Source organism: Typopeltis vanoorti, chromosome 26 (genome assembly GCF_054136105.1).
Source record: "Typopeltis vanoorti isolate ZY-2024b chromosome 26, IOZ_Tvanoo_1.0, whole genome shotgun sequence".
Lineage (NCBI taxonomy): Eukaryota > Metazoa > Arthropoda > Arachnida > Uropygi > Thelyphonidae > Typopeltis > Typopeltis vanoorti.
In genome coordinates, this window is record NC_143574.1 from 14,359,182 (window position 1) to 14,379,634 (window position 20,453).

General features: G+C 39.2%; 1 protein-coding gene across 6 annotated transcripts in view; it reads left to right on the forward strand.

Moving 5' to 3' along the window:
• The first annotated feature begins 8,633 nt into the window (after positions 1 to 8,633).
• The window catches only part of LOC150092347 (centromere protein I-like), a 311,409-nt gene continuing 299,589 nt past the window's right edge, over positions 8,634 to 20,453 (forward strand). For 4 of the 6 annotated variants that reach the window (XM_090415030.1, XM_090415031.1, XM_090415034.1 and 1 more), the window contains exons 1-2: positions 8,634 to 8,793; positions 13,573 to 13,683. In XM_090415030.1, the coding sequence (XP_090271156.1) occupies positions 8,760 to 8,793; positions 13,573 to 13,683 (145 nt within the window). In that variant the 5' untranslated portion in view covers positions 8,634 to 8,759. Of the gene's footprint in view, positions 8,794 to 8,949; positions 9,934 to 13,572; positions 13,684 to 20,453 lie in introns of those variants that run through there. The other 2 variants (XM_090415032.1, XM_090415033.1) reach the window with 2 other exon arrangements.

Consider the following 20,453-nt stretch of genomic DNA (forward strand, 5'->3'; position numbering starts at 1 on the left):
CGATCGGGAATGTCTTTTCTGGTGATAATTTCAGCAAGTAACTTTATAATAAGAACACATGCGAACTGCATTTATTACACAGATCGTGCTTCATGTCTGTCAATCCGCATGAAACATATCGAAAAGGATGGACCGATGGGGATGAAAGTTAAAATTGAAGACTCTGAAAAATAAATAATAATAAATAAAAGTCGATTTTTTGAATTTTTTTTTCTCTTGGTTATAAATTAAATTAAACATGCTGTAGCTAAGTGGATATGGCGTTTGCACACCAGACCGCTTGACCGCACGAAGGAAGACTTGCTTTCGAATCTAGTCGGCGACTAGAGAAAATTTTTCTAAACCTTTTTTCAACCGGTTCCCGAGTTAGTCGATATCTGGCACAGAAGAGCGGGATTTTTCTCCACTAAACTCAAGAAAATCGACCGCAGAACCCACATTATTTCAGACATTAAATATATTGTGTTATGGAGCCTGTGTAGCTCAGTGGATGTGGCGTTTGCATACCACCGCGCTTGGCCGCACGAAGGAAGTCTTGGTTTCGAGTCTAGTCGGCGACTAGAGGAAATTTTTCTAAGCCTTTTTTCGACCGGTTCCCGAGTTAGTCGATCTCTGGCACGAGCAAGCAGGTTTTTCCTCCCGGAAACTCGGGTTTTTCGTCCTGTAAACTCAAGAAAATCGACCGTAGAACCCACATTATTTCAGACATTAAATATATTGTGTTAGGGTTAGGGACCACGAGATGGCGGCACATTTGAGCCGTCTCTCTTCACTGCGTACCGCTTAATTAGTGATAGCCTTGGGCCATCTGTCTCTGATTGGGTACCAGTGGAGGTTGAACTGCCCACTCAGTCTCCAAAAGTTAGATAGGGCTAAATGGCCTCGCCTACTCCCGTATATATGGGAATAAAAAGGCGTTAGCTGACTTTTTTTTTTTTTTTTTTTTTGTTATGGCTAGGGACCAGGAGATGGTGGCTGGTTGAGTCGTCTCTCTTCACTGCGTTCCGCTTACTCCTTATACGGGAATAAAAAGGCGTTAGCTGATTTTTTTTTTGATGAAATTATATTCGTGTTTAATCCTTTATCCAAGTGTAGGTAAACAAAGTTTGCCCGCGAATTATGTTACGATTAGGATCCTAGAATATTCGGAATAACTAGAATAGACTACTAGAATATACGGAATAAGTAGTTCAGTTGTGATGAGATCTCACGCAAAAATTTTGTTTGCTTACACTTGGATAAAGGATTAAACAAAAAAAGAAAATAAATCAGCCAACGCTTTTTTATTCCCGTATAGGAGTAGGCGAAGCCGTTTTAGTCCTATCTAACTTTTTGGAGATTGAGTGGGCAGTTCAATCTCTACTGGTAGCCTATCAGAGATAGTTGAGCCAAGGCTATCACTAATTAAGCAGTCCACAGTGAAGATAATACGGAAAAGGCTGCTAACTCGTGGTCCCGAACCCTAACACAATATTTTTTTTCTTCTTCCTTTTACCTCGCGGTGTCGATGGTTTTCTATTCATTTAACCGCAACCGTACACAAGGATAAGGTGGTTAGCCATATACCTTCTGGTGTATCCTATACACCAGAAGGCATACGGCTAACCAACCGGAGGCATAGGCCTGTAGAGGCGTGAGTTCTCAAGGCCGGTTTGTTTGGTTATGGGATGAAAAAAACCCTGCAATCCATGCCCATGAGAAGCTAACTTGGCTATGCCTGAGAAAGATCCTAAGCTCCTCACGTCGGCGATGGGAATCGAACCCTGGATACTCCTTTCCCAGGCATATGGTTGCGAAGCGCATAACCACTCGGTTAATTTCTGAAATAGTATGGCTCTATGGTCGATTTTCTTCAGTTTACGGAAGAAAAACCCGAGTTGCTGGGAGAAAAAATCCGCTTGCTCCTGCCAGAGATCGACTAACTCAGGAACTCAGGAATCGAAAAAAGGCTTAGTAAAACTTACTCTAGTCAGCGACTAGAATTGAACTCAAAGTCAATCTTTTGGCAGTTTCCCGCTGAGGAATGCAAACACTACTTCCTCTGAGCTACACAGGCTCTTGAGATACGTTGTTTAAATCTCATAAAAATAACGATTATTTGTAAAGAAGTGCATATGCTTTCGATTGGAACTAACTATATTATGTCGGTTATGCAGACGGCGATTTATCCTTGGGCACACACGATTTTCATGCCTCCCGCCTTCATATATTATTCCCTCGCCACGAACGTCTTCCATTGTAATCATATTCTTCTCTTTTATTTATCATGTAAGACTTCTTTTGCAAATAACGTACAAAAAAATCATCTACGCCTTTTTATTCCCGTATAGGGAGTAGGCGAGGCAATTTTAGCTTTATCTAACTTTTGGAGACAGAGTGGGCAAGTCAATCTCGACTGGCACCCAATCAGAGATAGCTGGCCGAAGGCTATCACTAATTACGCGGCACGCGGTGAAGAGAATGGCTCAACAAGTGCCATCATATCGTGGTTCCTAACACAATATATTTAATAACTGAAATAGGGTGGGGTCTACGGTCGATTTTCTTGAGTTCCCTAGACGAAAAACCCGCTTGCCCGTGCTAGAGAACGACTAACTCGGGATCCGGTCGAAAAAAAAAAAAAGCTTAGAAAAATTTCCTGTAGTCGCCGACTAGAATGGAAACCAACTCTTCCTTCGGGCGCTGTAGTGTGCAAACGCCACATCCACAATTGAAGGAAAATGTTTACTGTTTCAGGAACGCCTTTTTTGTACTCTTAATTTCGTTGTTGATTACTTGCGATTAATTGATTTAATATTTCAGAAAAGTTATTGAAACATTCAGAACTGAGAACATAAAGGTATAACCTATCCTATCAAATACCTTATTGAGAACAATAAGGTATTTGATAGGATACCACACGATAGGCTGTTGCATAAACTGGAGAATATGGGATTGGAACATAATCTATTGACTTGGATGAGGGGATGGTTAACAGACAGATATCAAAAAGTGGTATGCAGTGGGTGTGAATCTATCAGATTTATGGTAATCTGTGGTGTACCTCAAGGTTCAGTCCTTGGGCCATTATTGTTAAATCTATATATTAATAACTTCAAGAAGGTCTATCATCAGATTTGCAATTGTTTGCTGATTATAAGAAGATAGGCAGGGCAATCATGGATTCTACTGATATTCAGCAATTATAAAATGATTGGAATAGACTGGAAACCTGGGCAAACGAAAATGCCTCTCAGTTTAATGTTAGTAAGTATAAAGTTATGCAATTTGGCGTGATTAGAGATCCAGAGGCACATTATATTAGAGGGATTATGCTACTAGAAACTGAAGAAGCAAGTGGAGGAACCTTGTTCTAATTAGGACCCTTAACGAGATTATCTGGACACTGAATATCTACTCCTTTATTCCGTACGGGAATGAAAAGTACCTCGTAGTAGTGAAAGACACCTATTCGAGAGACAAACGTTTAGAGGGGTTTATCTCTACAAGTGAACCACAAAACCAGTCATGGTGGGGAGCGAAGTGCGGAGACTTAAAATCGGCAGGTTCTCTATGGAGTATATCCAAGCAGGAGATGAGATTCTGGTACAAGCTTTTACTAAGTGGGTAAAGGTGAGAAACATCAAACGAAGCATTTCTAAAGCAGATCCCACTTGGTTCTCTGGGAAAGTAACCTTCACAATGGACATGAAATTATCCGTGCCCAACTTAGTGAACAACGAACGGCACGGGTTATGGTCAACTACCCCGGAGTGCAGAGACAATGCTTCCGTTGCGGCTCTGTCGAACATTTGGTTAAAGATTGTCCCCCAGCCAAATGCTTCAATTGTGACAGTGTTGGGCATATAACTAGCCAGTGCTCTAACCCCCCTGCAGTAATCCAGACCACCGGCTCACCAGCAGCCCGCTACATATCTTTGCAGAAACAGTAGGAGCACCTATCGAGCCACTGACACAGCAACATACTATCATGACTTTAGAGCAAGGAGACTTCTCGAAACGTTCCAAGACCACTGGGGAGAAAAGCTGTATGCAGAGAGTCCTCGGAAAGATCAAGAAATTAGCTACAACTGTCACCCCGTAGCTACTTCTATCGCGACAACATCAGCGGCAACGACGACACCAGCAATTGAAGATTAGTTGGAAAAACCATCTGAGTCGGAATCGGAAACAACAAAGCCGGAAACTTCCACCGAAGCCATCTTCTTAACAACATCAGCCGGTAAAACGGAGGACTAGACTGTTTCACATAAAGCAAGCGACCTCTCCCCTGCAGTAGACATGCATATCGAAGAGGGGAAAATAACTGACGTGCCGTCCCCACCATCAGAAATATCAAAGGCGGAAAAACGTGAAGAATATTCGGCTCTTAAAAAGGAGAACAAACGGAAATCCAGGACCAGGAAACCAACAGAAACATCGGAATCCGAAATGGAGCTCGATTTCCCCACCTACTCCTTGAAGAAGACAACATCGCGGGTAGAATCAAAAGGTAAACGGGATCACAGTTTAATAATTTCATGTACAAGACCTCGGAAGATAAAGTAATAAGTTTCAAGATAAAGAACAGCAGAGACGAGTTCGAAGTTCTGGCGGACTTGTGTTCCAAACTTGAAGCAAGCCTGCAGGAGGCCGGATATTCCACTTCCCCCATTATGTATAGCATCACTACTTCGACTTGTTAAAGATCTTAAAATAGAAGACTCTGACCGAGTATAAACAAAGAATGACGCCACCAGCCTTTTGCATCGCTTTGCTCAACATCAGAGGTCTCCAATCACCACTCAAACAGGAGGCGGTGTGGAAATTGACATCTTACTGGAACTTGGGCCCAACACTATTCAGTGGCAATATCGCGGTAGTTATACTAGCCCACCTCCTAGGAGACTTTCACAACATCCAAAGGGGTGCAGAAGGAAGACTTCTGGCCATAGACTGGAAGTATGGGGTTGTACCACCAGGTTCCTTAACATCTATGCCCCGGCTAACGCATATACAAGAATCTGCCGTCTTCCAGACTATTAACAACTATATCTATGGCGCCTATCACGTCATCATGATGGGCGACTTCAACTGTGTGGTGAAACAGTCTTGGACAAAGTAGGAGGGAACCCATCATCAGGAACATCCGCCTACAGACACTTGGAAGTCCACCTTAGAAATACTCAGCTCACCGATGCTTGGAGACATCATAATCCTCCACACCCGTGACTACACACGGCTTAGCCAAGAAGTTGGTACACGGCTAGACCGTTTTTATGTATCGTCATCGCTCCGTTCTAGAGTCCAGACGGTAAGGCACGTGGACATCAGCAAAAACATCTCGGAGCAAAACTAATTGCGCTCAAGTACCATCATCTAAGAAAAGTGGAAATTGGTCCGGGCCCCTGGAAGTTGCCATGAGACTTGCCATCCCTTTTCTCAGCCCAGCTTGACCATCTCTGTTCCACCTGGACGAATGCTGGCTAGGATTGGGGCACTTGGGCGAATTTTAAGTTTACCATTAAGAACAAAATGATAGAATGGGGCCAAGAACGTGTCTACCTCTACAGATCTCGGCTTCGAGACCTTTACAAAGAAAGTAGTAGCTGTTTCACAGCCTGCCAACGCCAAAGGATACTATGTGAAAACATTATCCGGGAAATTTACATGGAAATAGATGCAGAAAAGCAGAAGAAAGAAACTTTAAAATCCGAACACATTTATGCTCGGAAGACAGGCCATTTGCCGCTTTTTACAACTGACGCTTCACGACGTTCAGAGAGGAGAGAACCATTCTTTCCATCTCGGAAGGCAGCAGGATATTGGTCGCCACTTTCGATATCCTGCAAGCCTTCCAGAGGCAATACAGTGAACTCTACTCAGACAACAGTGCCTTTCCTGACTACTCCTCTTAGAACATTGCTACTTTCCCTGTACACATCTAAGCAGGGTTGGATTATCCTTTTAATCGCTTAAAGGCTGCTGTTATTTCGGAGGCCGAAATAACAGCAGCCTTTAAGCAATGTCGAGCCAAGAAAGCGCTTGGTGCAGAGTTCTATCGTGAGGCATGGGACTTTATACTCCGCGCTCTACTGGTGCTTTATAACATCTTCATTACCACCGGAAACGTGCCAAGCAGTTCCTGGACTGCGTACGGTATTCATCCCCAAGACCAACAGAGATCTCCTCCTGATTGAGAATTGATTGGCAATTAGTCTTTCCAAGACTGACTACAAGATCCTGGTCCGAGTCATTAACAACAGACTCAAAGTGGGGATGAAATACATCATCAACAGCAAGTGTATGGCATCCCAGGCTGATTGATAGAGTTTAATCTGTACCTGATCAGAGATCTGCTCCGTCTGGTATCTATCAAGAAACATCCAATGACATTGCTTTCCATCGATCTCAACCGAGCGTTCGACAGCGTCCGACACTCATATTTGTTTTACATTCTTCAAGAAGTCGGCGTCAGCAGGGACCTCTTTTCCATTTTCTGGGGAGGCTACAACAACAGCTCCACTCGCCTCCATTTCAACGGCTATTTATCTGACCCAGTCATCTCCAGAAAGGGTCAAACAGGGATACGCACTCATTCCCCTTATATTTGCTCTGGTCCTTGTAGCCTCTACTACAGGCAGTCAACAGTTCCCATGCCATTAGAGGAATACCACTATCCACAATAACAGCCTATCTATGCGGATGAGGTGGTGTGCACCCTTAGGGACGTCGACTCCATTAGGAACCTCTTCATCATCATCGAGAGGTTCAAGGTATCGGGACTAAAACCTAATCCCGACAAAACTCAGCTGAAGATATAGCGAGTTTGGGACCCAGTTAACATCCCACTGGGTCGAGTTCCTAAGTAAGAACCCCATTACCATCTTAGGGGTACCTTTCACCGAGCAGCCTGAGGTCGACGAAGATCATCTTATCGCCAAGATTGTCGACAGCCTCAAGGATTGGAAATTCGGACCGCTGTCACTTTGCTAATGGGCCACAATAATAAAGACAATAAAGACCATTGTGTGCCCAGCATACCAGTATGTCATCAACATTACAGACATCTCAGAACATCAAGAGAGACGGCTCTACAGGAAACCTTTAAAGTTCTTCTTGGGCAACTTACTTCTGGAAGTTAATAACAAGACCCTTCAACTTCCAAGGAAGCAAGGGGAATTTGGCCTCCCTGTTCTCAAAATACGATACCTGAGTAGTACCGCATTTCATCTGAACAGGATATTGCAATCTTACTATCTTAGCAGTTATCTTTTTCGGTATTACTTGGGTTTCAAGTTTCCTCTCTTTGCAATTCCAGCCCACCAAAGATCCAAGGTGGAATTGTCCCAGAATACTACAACCAGCTTTGCCAGACTTTACGTCAACTTCACTCTTCAGGAACAGACATCACCAACATCTGGAGCAGCATAAAATGGTACAAGATCATCTTTGACCATCTTTGCCACAACGTTCCGGATCTAGGGATCGATAACAACATCCTCTTTGTTCACCTTTCAAGACAATGTGGCTACCTGAAGAGAAATGACCTGGCATGGAGGATAGCATACCGAAACTTTCCAATTAACTTCAGCATCCGGCGGTTTCACAACACCAGGAACCCCTTCTGCAACTTCTGCCCGACTGTGGATAAATTAGAGCACGGATTCTATCAGTGCCCAATCTCCCAAAACATCTGGAGGAGGCTGAGTGGCATGCTGCGCATCCCACTCTTATCTCAGGGTCAAATCATCTTTCTGCAGTTTTTTTTTCTGCAGAAAGACTCTATGTGAGCAGAAATTTAAGAACATCTGGTGCTCTCCTCCAATAGTACACACCCTGAGAGAAGGAGCTCTGAAGTTCACATTGCTCTTACTATAGGATCAGTAATGGCATATACAACATCTGGTGTCTATTCATTCCTGGTTTTGGACTTAGTTCTTACAGGGGGATAATTTGGATGTGAAACCGGTCAGGGAAGGCCAACTCCAGGTGGTCGACCCGGATTGGGTTGATCACCCGGGCGCTAATTACTCCCGTGGTCGTACAGCAGACCTGTGAGGCTGAGGGTGAAAAAGTTAAACATCTGGGAGCTCTGAGCTTGTTAGATGAGAATCATTAGATGAGGCCTATTTTCTACTTTTTCCCTCCTCCCCCGCCAGCCCTTTCCATCCCATTCCTCACCTCTCCTAATCTTCTTCCCTTTTCCCCCCATCCCACCTTAACCTTACTGTCATTTCCTTTCCCTTCTTTTTCTTTCACCGGAGGAGTACTCTGTCCCCTCCTTTTCTTCAATAGGCCGATGATGAGTTTTCTTTACTCTTTCATGCTCTTAAAATATCTGAGTTCCAGTCTGGAAATCTTGCAGCAGGGAGGTAGAATCGAACTTTTAAGGATATTCTTCTTCTTCTGCAATACCCATTTTTACATAAGTTATTCCTAGGTTACGAAGCATCTCTCTGCTGACTAATTTAAAAATTTGTAGAATTTAAAGGCTAACGCATTAATATAACATGGTAATTTAAATATTAGAAGAATTTGAGGGCTAAAATAAATGCGATCGGTAGACCTTCTGATATTTCGGTAGAATAGTGTTGTGAATACGATTAAATGATTGGCTGTATTATTTCGGCGGTTAAATTTCGTTTAGGTTATTTTATTCAAATTAAATCCGAATACCAATTTGTGATTTGAGCAGTTTATTTTATTGTGTATCTATAGTATGCCGATTTTAGGAGAGTAGAAGTTATAATATAGAGAAATGCAGATAAAAACAATGAATGTGTTTATTCAAACAGCTGCGAATAATCCGTGGTGAGTTCTGCAAAGTTATGCATGACCATGTTGTGTGTGATAGCTTACCATGAGCTCAAATGTTACGAAAACAAATGCTTATTTCTTTATTTATAAACGCCACCTTTGACTCTAGAGATGTTTTCTTTATAATATACTGAAGTAAAAAAATTAAAGAAAATTTCGAAATACGGAAAACCGAAGCCTAATGATTGTGAGAGGCTTTGTAGGTCTAATAATCTGCGTAATCTTAGTTCGGCTATAATTACAACGAAATTGAAGGTGAAATTTAAAGTTAAAATAGCCTAAAATGAATACACTTTTGAAAATGCAACATAACATAATGCATGGCTTTTTTGCGGTAATGATTATTAATCAACACAAGGATAGATCAGTGCAACTATACGGTAATGGAAGTTAATGGTATGACATGGAAGCAGTTCAAATGACCGGTAGTGTAGTTATTGTTGCCTGATTTAAAAACAAAAGGTGCAACAAATTAGGTAACTTCTGGTTTGAATATTATATCAAAATCTGTTCTTTCTCTCCTTGAGTTGTGTCATATGGATAGAGGCGCTAACAGCTGCTGTTACATTCCTTGGTCTTCATAACATAGTACTGTTCTTCTGGCTGATCTTGCCTACAGAAAGCTTTAAACAATCAAACTTTGAAACTTAGTGTGTTCAAGAGGAAATTTAATTTGCTCAATTGGCATAATCAATAATGAATGTTTTATTAGCTTTTTTCCACATATTTTGCTTTGAAGTGTAACTTTCTTGTATTCCTAGTTTTCAATACACTTCAGTAGTACATATATGAAGGCATAACTCTTTGATCTGAGTATTGGATCAGGCTGTTTTGAATTATTGCTGAATCAAATAAGGTGAGGAGGCATATTTTGTTTAATGCGATGTATTATTCTGACCAATTGATTGGTTTTCTGCAGAGAAAACTTATTTTTCTCATAAGAGATTAGTCACCTGTCTTCAGCCAAAATTATTACTGTATTCTTCACCCTACATTGGATATGAACTCAGGTCTCCAACCTAAGAACATTACTGGTACTGACTATTTTATGGAAACTGAACTGGAGCATTGCAGTGGATTTCTTGTTTCCATAGGTCAATAAAAAAATAAACTTCAGGAATTGATTAATATAAGGTGAGTGTGAACTCTAGAGCAAGGAATTCATGATGGAAACATAGATGGAAAAATTTTGAAGTTTCTGCATGATCTGTTTTCATTTAAAAAAAAAAAAAACCAGCTTATGCAGAAACTTCAAAATTTTTATTGTATGCAAGCCTTATCTGCTATTTTCATCATCAAGCATAACCTCAGAGTTAAAATGAATAAAGGATGGAGAATTCTTTATTGGTAGAATTTATACACATGTATCATAGGCTTCATCATTACAAAAATAGAACAACATAACATGCAGCTTAATATAAAAAATAAAAAGTTCAACAAAGTTTTAATGTTTTCATTGTCCAGTGTAAGACCACTGCCCCACTTATTGGAGACTTGAAAAAGATCCATGTTTGGTCTCTAGAACATTTCTGTAATATGTAAAAAATATAAAAAAAAATGAAATTAATAAAATAGAAAAAAAAAAAATCCTCAGCCGATCCACAGTAAAATCTGTACTAGTGATCTGCAAATAACCTTTTGTGGATGAAAGCAACATAAAAAATGATTGTTATGGGAGATTTTAACTACAGCAGTATAAATTGAGGAAAGGAAGATGCATGTAGCAATAAGGGAATGGAATTTCTAGAATTCTTGAGGGACATGTCTTAGGCAACATGTAATAGAGGGAACAAGAGGTTCAAGAGTTTTGGATTTGGTCATAGCATCAGAAGAGTTGATAATAACTGAGATGAAATCTCTTCCACTAGTTGGAGAGAGAGTGACCATGCAGTTTTGACTTGGAAGATTAATAGACATGCAGGAGTATCAAAGAGATGGGAACGTATGTGGAATTATAAGGTAGGTAATTATAATAGTCTTAGACATCAACTTGGGGAAGTTTCATGGAGGGAGGAATTGGAAGGCCGGGATATCATTAGTGCTTGAGAAATTGTGAAGGAATATTTGTTAGCAGCAATAGTAAACTGTATTCCACAAGTGAAGAAGAGGACACAATTTGGAGCAAAGTGGATGACAAACAATATTAAACAGGAACTGCATGTGAAGAAGAAGCTATGGAAGAGATATAAGGAGACAGGTGAAGAGCAGATGCATGAAGAATATAAGACACAGGCCAGGAGAGTGACTAGTATGGTAAGGAAGGTGAAACTGGAATATGAGAAGAGATTGGCCCTAAGATCCAAAGAAAATGCTGTGGGATTGTTTAGCTATGTGGCCAGTAGGAGGAAATGATTATGGAAGAATGACATTGTGGGATAAAAATGGGAATAATGTGAAGGAGAAGTGGTTAAATTTTCTTTCCAGGTGAATAATTTTCTTTAGGTCATTTATTGTAGCAAGTACTTCAACTTTTCTTCCAGCTTTGGTCACTGAAATTGGAAAAAAGGAGCCCATTTTAGTTGTGGATGTTAAGGACACCAAAGAAGATCACTTCACTGTTTGGGTAGTAGTGCGGAAAATCAGGCATTAAGGTCAGACCTGAAAGTGGTTTTTAGAATTATGGAGTGCTAGCAACAGCAGTTGAGTTAAAGAAAATTGTAAAAGGAAACTTGATGCGAGAGAAGTTCAAAATTTGACATCCTCTGGCAAGGACTGCACAAAAGTGTTTGTGTTACTCTCATGTCAGAAAGAATCATGCATAGCATAATTTAGACAGTTAAGGAGGTGCACTGTCGTTGTAGCTGCAGTTTGAGGTTCAGTCAAAACAGATCACGTCTGGATGTCTGTTGGTCGTGGTGCATATCATTTGACACATTCATGCGTCGGGATGTGTCTCGTGCTGTGTATTGTGACATGTGGTGTGAGACAGTTGAAAGTTTTTCCACTTGGTTATAATATAAAATAAAGATACGAAGAAATTATATGCCCCAGTCCTGAAAATACTTCAGGCAAAAACTTTGTTTGCTTACACTTGGATAAAGGATTAAACCAATATAATATGGTTTAATCCTTTATCCAAGTATATAATTTCTTGGTATCTTTAATTTATAGTATAACCAAGTGGAAAAACTTGCAACAACTATCTATCTCTAATCCAGAGTACTATAATAAGGTGTGACACCTTTTGGCAACTCGTAAGAAAAGTATGACTTCTGCATTACTACAACCTTGGTATCACCTCTGGGTCTGGCTCCCACTGAAGAGCCTCAAAGGTCGAAACCGGTTGGTGGTTTGATTCCGGGGAGCACGGTTTTTGCTCCCTTAAGTTTTTTTTTTTGCCTTAGGGAGTTTTTGAGCATCCAGGGATTTGGATCTGTTGTGGTGGCCTGTATTAGGGCTTCCTTGGCTGATGCTTTTCCTGGAATATGAGTGGTTCTGCTTGGTGATAGGGGAGCCTAAGCAGAACCACTGCTGAGCTGAATGATCACTCGTGGTCACTCAACAACAAGTGACCACATGAGTTTTTGGAGAGGTAACCCTGCATTTAAGCAGGGAAACCGGTCTGGGTAGTGACCCTTCCCATAATGCATAGCATTATATAATTTCTTGGTATCTTTAATTTATAGTATAATCAAGTGGAAAACTTTCAACAACTAATCTCTAATCCAGAGTGTTTTGATTGGCAACTCGTATATGAAAATATGTGATGCATTACTTCTACCTTGGTATCACCTCTGGGTCTGGCTCCCACTGATGAGTCCTCAATAAAGGTTGAAACTGGTCTGGATAGTAACATTCCCATAATGCATAGCATTATACATGTCTACAAGGATATGTGCTTTGCATTATGGAATACTAAGGCAAGTGATGTGAAGTCGTACCACCTTTACGAGTTGCCCCGGTCCTGAAAACACTTCAGGTGCAAACTTGTTTGTCTTGTTTGCTTATACTTGGATAAAGGATTAAACCAAGTATATAATTTCTTGGTATCTTTAATTTATAATATAATCAAGTGGAAAAACCTTCAATGACTGTAATTTTGTTTATATGTAGATACTGCATTGCTTAACTTAATTTTTGCATATATATTATTTGCTAATTTCTCTTTGACTGTTTATGTACTTGTGACCTTTGCCGTAATTTTATTTATATGTAGACACCTTGCTTTGCTTGGTTTTGTATATGCATATTGTTTACTAGTTTGTCTTTGACTATTTATGTACTGCTGTAACCTTTGACCTCGTATATTGCTGGAACTTTTGTATTTTATTTATATGTAGATATTGCGTGATTAAACTTAATTTTTGTGCATGAATATTGCTTACAAATTTCTCTTTGGCTATTTATTTACTACTGCAACCTTCGTTGTAATTTTATTTATGTGTATTGTGGCTTGATTTTTGTACATGCATATTGTTTACTAGTTTTAGTTTATCTTTGACTATTTATATATTGCTGTAACCTTTGCTGTGGTGCAGTATGACCTTTGCTGTACTTACAGGAATAAACTATTAACCAACCATCCAATCTGTACTTAACAAACACACTCATCATATGTAATAAGTATGATAAGTAATCATAGTTGTGGAATGAATATATTAATTTTGTGGGTGGAAATATGTAATCCTCATTTAACCTGTACATGAAGTGTTTTGCTCATATATATAAACTGATATCATCTGTAGTCTATATATTTTATTAATCTGGAAAGGAACATTATCTGGTATTTTTTATATTTATCAATGAAACTTTTTTTTTTTATTAAACTTTCAGGTAAAGTAAGAATGAAGCGGCTCAAGGTACTTGAGCAGTTAAGCCATACACAGGGCCTCCTTCCTGACCACATTGTAAATCTCATCAGAAAAATCGAAACTAAAAAACTTAGTAAGTGTTTTTTATATTTGAATTTTTTTTTTTTTGAGAAAATTCATTTATTTAATATCTCAAGTTTAGGGTCTGTGGAGAACCAGTGATTTTTGTAGTTGTGCAGGCTCACTTGAATTAGCAATGTGTTAATTTAAGAATATGTTACTGAATATATTATTATTCAGGTCTCTATGGCGTCAAGAGACTCATCGTGGGAGGTATTTCCTAGGAAACACAGTCTATCATACCATTCCTCGAACTCATTGACTGTTCTTGCTCTCACCACTTTATCACGCAATTCATTCCACGGTTCCACACCTTCCACCAAAGAAACTACTCCACACCCTCTTGCTCACAGCTTTCTTTCATAACTTCCAGGGATGGCCTCTTGTCATCGCTCCTTCCCACTGCTTCACCAAGTGAAAGAATTCCCCGGTGTCCACCCTGTAACTGCCTCTCAACAGTTTTAGAGTCTCGATCATATCACCTCTCTTTCTTCTATCCACCAAACTCTGCAGTCTACAGTCCCTCAGTCGATCCTCATAATTAACATCGTACAGTCCTGAAACCATCTTTGTTATCTGGCTCTGTACCCTTTCCACAGTTAATTTATCCCCTTCAAATCCTGGGGACCAAATTTGAGAACAGTAGTCTTCTAAGTGTGGTCTGATCAGGGTCTTATACAACGGATCTTTTATCTCTGAGTGCCCATAAACATTTCTTCTGAAGGAGAAGAGTGCCCATAAACTTTTATGACCTTCAAATGAATTTCTTTTGGCATTGAACCTTCTTTTACAAAGAATTTTATAACTGCACGATACTCAGTTTTATCCATTTCAAGGGATACAGACAACACTTTTGTTTTAACCAGCTGTATAAAACAAACTACTTGATAGAATGACTTGTAATTTCACATGGATGCTTGTAACAGATGTACCAACTTAGAAAAAAAAAAAAAAAAATGCTGATAGTGTCACCATCTATGGCAGAGACCAAGAACTTTTCAGACCACCTTCGTATATGTAATATTTTGACGAAATACCTATAAATACCAAATATCTATGCTTTCAGTAGAATGGTGATGTTATTTACATGTGATATTATAAAGCACTATGACAAAGATAAGATTTATACAAGTAAATAAACTATAGTAGACAGTTATAAAAATGAGTTTTGTAATATTCTGAGAGCCTCTGTAGCTAAGTTGGTTTCAACAATGCCCTTTGGTCAGAAAGACTTGGATGCAAAATTCTGTCTAGGATGGGAAGAACATTTTTCGGGACTTTTCAACCAAAGGTGAGTTAGCCAGACTTACATGGAGGTGGCAGAGATTTTTTTTTCTGGAAACTCGGGTTTATCATCCTGCTGTCAGGCAAACTGGCTAGTAGAATACATGCAATATACAGACTTAGGGCACTATGAGAATAAGGATTAACCACCATGTTCCATCGAATTTGGTTTCAAATGCCTGTATGTTATGGTGCTAGGTCTATGCACAACTGTAAAAGAGGAATGACATATCATTGTATTGTGACTTCATACATTATCATAAATTAATGTAGAGCTGTTTTTGGCATATGTAATTGTAGACATAATTTTGCCTTCATATAGTCAGAATTAAAAGGCAAAAATTTAATTGTGTTTTTAAATACCATTTTTTTTTTTTTTTTAAATTCTGTCAAGAAAGAGAGGGATAATTACCATTTCAAATTGTTTTGAAAATAATTATATTAGACATTTGGGAGGAATCTTTCATCGTAATTTTTGAACCCGACACGAGTTTAACATTGAAAATGATTAAAGCATGCCGGTATGGCCAAATAGATATTACGCTTAACTTTACTTATTATTATGTGATACCACCAAGGACTCATTGCAGGACAACACTCCACTCCACACAACCCATCATTGCATTACTTAATCTCCATATACACACACAACACTGCTGTCTATACACTACTCCACTATCTACACATAAAGCCTGCCACTATTATTATTTTTATTATTATTATATTTTTTTGGTCTGTAAATTGCATGTATACTCTGGCCAATTTACATACATGTGGGAACAAACCAGAGAAATCCAGGTGGTGGGAGGTGCTTCACCTTCAATTGAAAATGCCAATAAAGATTCCTTGTCATGATGAGATGAACTCGGGTCTTTTCCATTTGAAAGGTGTATGTACTGTTGTGTCATTCTTCTATTTGCACTACATAAGCACATAATTGTTTACATACAGTACATTTCAAATTTGTTGGTAGTTGAATATTCAAATTATTTCTTGTTGCAAGAACTATCATGATGTATGTGACATCTTTAGTTATTCATATTACTGTTGAATCGTACTTTTATGAAACTCAGTATGTGAAAACGTTTAATGTCAACTAAACCCGTGGATAGGCTTATGTGTTCGTCAGACATGTTGTAATAGATTTGACGGTATTGATATGAAAACAGATCGATAAGAAAATAACTATTTATTAACTTAAAAGCTAATCTTTTGCTGGTATTATATCCAGCATCTTCAGAGCACACAACACAAAGTTTGTTACAAATGCAAGAGAACCACAATCCGATGTAACAGTGGGGCTAGTATAAGTAATGGCAGCGTGCAACATGACTAGGTTAAAAAAAAAAAAAAAAAAAAAAAAGTAGTTCGAAGTTTTGAAAATAGCAGTGTCCAAATAATAGTCTTAGAAAGTTTGAAAAAAATAAAAGAAAATAAAAGTAATAAATATTAATTTGGTCTTAGGATAACTGTCTCCCAAATCTTTGGTAGATTTATACAGCCATACGTGTTAAGGTTTGGAGCATGTTTTAAGGCTTCTGTTGATTTCAGGAACAACCTCTCTGACTTGTAGAAGCTTCTGTGCGTTACTTTTGTTTTTTCCAATTGATCCTGTGTGCTGGGGTATCCAAAGCATGGTCTGCCAGACCCGACTTGTCATAGCGACAGTGTCGGATATATTTTTTGTGTTCACTGAGGCGGATGTCCACAGTTCTTCCTTTCTATCTGTCCATAGTAGGCTTGATGGCAAGAACACTTCATAGACTCCTGGATGATGGAGTGCATTTGACCTTAGGTGAACAGATGAGAGTTGCTAATTTCACATAAGGTTTAAATATGGTGCGCAGTTGGTGTTTGTTAAGCACCCTAGATATCTTTTCAGATGTGCCTTTAATGCATGGGATGGTGATAGTTTTGTTGTAGTCTTCTGTGGCAGATAGAGGGGATTTCTGGGTAGCATTTAGTATGTTATCTATCTTATGGGAATTATAACCATTGGTTAAGAAGGTGTGACATAAGTGAGAAAGTTCAGCACTATTACGAGAACAGGTATACGCTACTCGCCGAGAACTTTCAAAAATAAATTCCTCCATCGGTGTACTACGTGATATATTATCTGACATTTTGAACCCGGAGCTATGGGATATCTTGGGTAGAATCTCTGACTCGACAGCCAATAAAGAATTTGCTAAAGTTAAAAACCGACACTGGAAAAAAATTTGAAATCCTCCAGCAATGCATTGTTACGCATTGGCCGCAATTTCATCAAGATGGTGTCGTCGTGAACCTATCATCGACAACCTTATCCAAAGAGGCCGCGAGTGCATTAAGTCTTGGACAATTTTGCCATTACTCCTAAAGAAGTTCCTAAAACACCAAAATAATGGCTTCCGTTGAATGAGGGATATTCCACCTGCCTCCAGCTATAGCCAATAATATTAGGTTAGACGTGGCCAATATCCTAATCCATTCTAAGCCTCTCAAAAATAATATCCCACATAAAGAAATAATAGCTCTAAAAGAACTATGCAATAATAACTACATTACAATAACCAAATCTGAGAAAGGAAACGCTACTGTAGTAATGGATACAATAGAATATGAAAGCAAAATGCATGCACTGCTCCAAGACTGGTCTACATATCAAATCATAGATTGAGATCCCACCAACTCACAAAAGAATAAGGTGTGCAAGTTACTGAACAAAGTCACTTCTTGGCCAAAAGAAACAGTGGAAAAACTCAAACCCTTGCACGTTAAAACACCCAGAATATATGGTGCTCTTAAAATACACAAACAAGGTACACCTTTACGTCCTATTGTAGATGTATAAATAGTCCTACATATAAACTAGCTAAACATTTAGCCAAATTACTAGCCACTTACACAAACAATTCTCTCGCTTTTGTTAAAAATTCTACCCACCTAAAAAGTATTTTAGAAAACCACACCTTAAATAGTTCAGACCTAATGGTGAGTATATCACCTCATTATTCACTAATGTACCACTGATTGAAACACTTAACTTACTAAATTCACAATTTCCCCCAGATATATTTCAGCTATTTAAATTCACAGTACAGACAGGTTATTTTACATGGAAAGGGGAAATATACAAACAATTAGATGGGACAGCTATGGGTTCCCCCCCTTTGCCAACTTCTACATAGAACATCTGGAAAAACTAGCTACCGACACAGCCACTCTCAAACCTAGTCTCTAGCTATGCTATGTTGATGATGTGTTTGCTATTTGGCCACTTGGCCCAGACACATTGAATACATTTTTAGTGCATCTAAATAGCCAGCACCCTGAAATCCACTTTACTGATCACACGTCTTCCAGAAGGTTCCTTATTATTTTCGGTTTATAGAAAACCCACACATACAGGGAGATACTTATGCAAACAATCACACCATCACCCTTCTCAACAATATGGTATCTTAAAAACACTCACCCATAGAGCTAGCGCAATCTGTTCCAATGACATTGCTCTCACTGCTGAACTTTCTCACCTACGTCACACCTTCTTAACCAATGGTTATAATCCCCATAAGATAGATAACATACTAAATGCTACCCAAAAATCCCCTCTATCTACCACAGAAGACTACAACAACACTATCACCATTCCATACATTAAAGGCACATCTGAAAAGACATCTAGGGTGCTTAACAAGCACCAACTGCACACCGTATTTAAATCTTATGTGAAATTAGCAACTCTCATCCATTCACCTAAGGACAAATGCACTCCTTTATCACATCCAGGAGTCTATGAAGTGCCCTGTTCTTGCCATCAAGCCTACTATGGACAGACAGGAAGAACTGTGGACATCCACCTCAGTGAACACAAAAAATATATCCAACACTGTCGCTATGGCAAGTCGGGTCTGGCAGACCATGCTTTGGATACCCCAGCACATAGGATCAACTGGAAAAAAACAAAAGTAATGCACAGAAGCTTCTACAAGGTCAGAGAGGTTGTTCCTGAAATCAACAGAAGCCTTAAAACATACTCCAAACCTTAACAAGTATGGCTGTATAAATCTACCAAAGATTTGGGAGACAGTTATCCTAAGACCAAATTAATATTTATTACTTTTATTTTATTTTATTTTTTTCAAACTTTCTAAGACTATTATTTGGACTACTATTTTCAAAACTTTGAAGTGCTTTTTTTTTTTTTTTAAACCTAGGTGGCACCCTGTTAGGACTTTAGTCTTGTGTTGCACGCTGCCATTACTTATACTAGCCCCACTGTTACATCGGATTGTGGTTGTCTTGCATTTGTAACAAACTTTATGTTGTGTGCTCTGAAGATGCTGGATATAATACCAGCGAAATATTAGCTTTTAAGTTAATAAATAGTTATTTTCCTATCGATCTGTGTTCATATCAATACCGTTAATGTCAACTAATTTGGCTTATAAATTATTGATAAGTTTTTCAATCTCTCATTGGACTGCTAGTAGTCAAATGGCAGTGACTCATTAATTTTTAATAGAGCTCCTAAATTCCATATTTCATATTTTATTCAGAATATACAAAATGATTCTGATTGAAACCAAAGGTGAACCACAAATATGCACATCTTACATCTAAAATCTTATTTGCTTCCATCTAACCAGTTCAAAATTATTGTGGTAAATAATTTTGACATTTTTTTTCCTTTGTACTCCTACAAATGATGGTCTGGTTGATGTCAGGAAGGGCATCTGGTCGGAAAACTTCAATGCCAGCTCAAACTATGATTATGAGTCAAAGAGAAAATGATATAAGTGCTAGGGCATACCCCTTAAGCGACGCGCAGCCACATCACCCTACTGCTGCGAGAAATGGACGAGGACTACCGCATCAAGGGTGGGTGTGGTTAAAGAAGCGAGCCCAGCAGGTGGACAGGATGTTGCGAGTGGGAACACTGAATGTTGGAAGCATGACTGGAAGGGGAAGAGAGGTGGCAGACATGATGAGGAAGAGGAAGTTGGACATTTTATGTGTGCAGGAGACAAGGTGGAAGGGGGGAAAGCCAAAGGTACTGGGTGATGGATATAAATTGTTCTACTCTGGAGCGAATAACGAGGGAAGAAATGGTGTAGGAATTGTGGTGTGTGGCAGAATGAAGGGTGAAGTACTGGACGTGGGTAGAAGGAATGACAGGATCATGCGAATGAAATTGGGTCTTGGGGAAGAGTGGGTGGTCGTATTATGTGTATATGCCCCCCAAATTGGTTGTACAGCAGAGGAAAAAGATGAGTTCTGGAACGTGTTAGATGAAGAAATGAGGGAATTGGAAGAAAATGAGATGGTGATTGTCGGAGGAGACTTGAACGGACACATAGGAAAACAGAATAGAGATTGTGAAAGGGTGCATGGTGGCCACGGAGTGGGAATGATAAACCAGGAAGGAGAGAGGGTTGTGGACTTTGCAGTAGCGTTTGATCTGACAATTGTGAACTCATTTTTCTACAAGAGGGAAGAACATTTGATAACATTTAG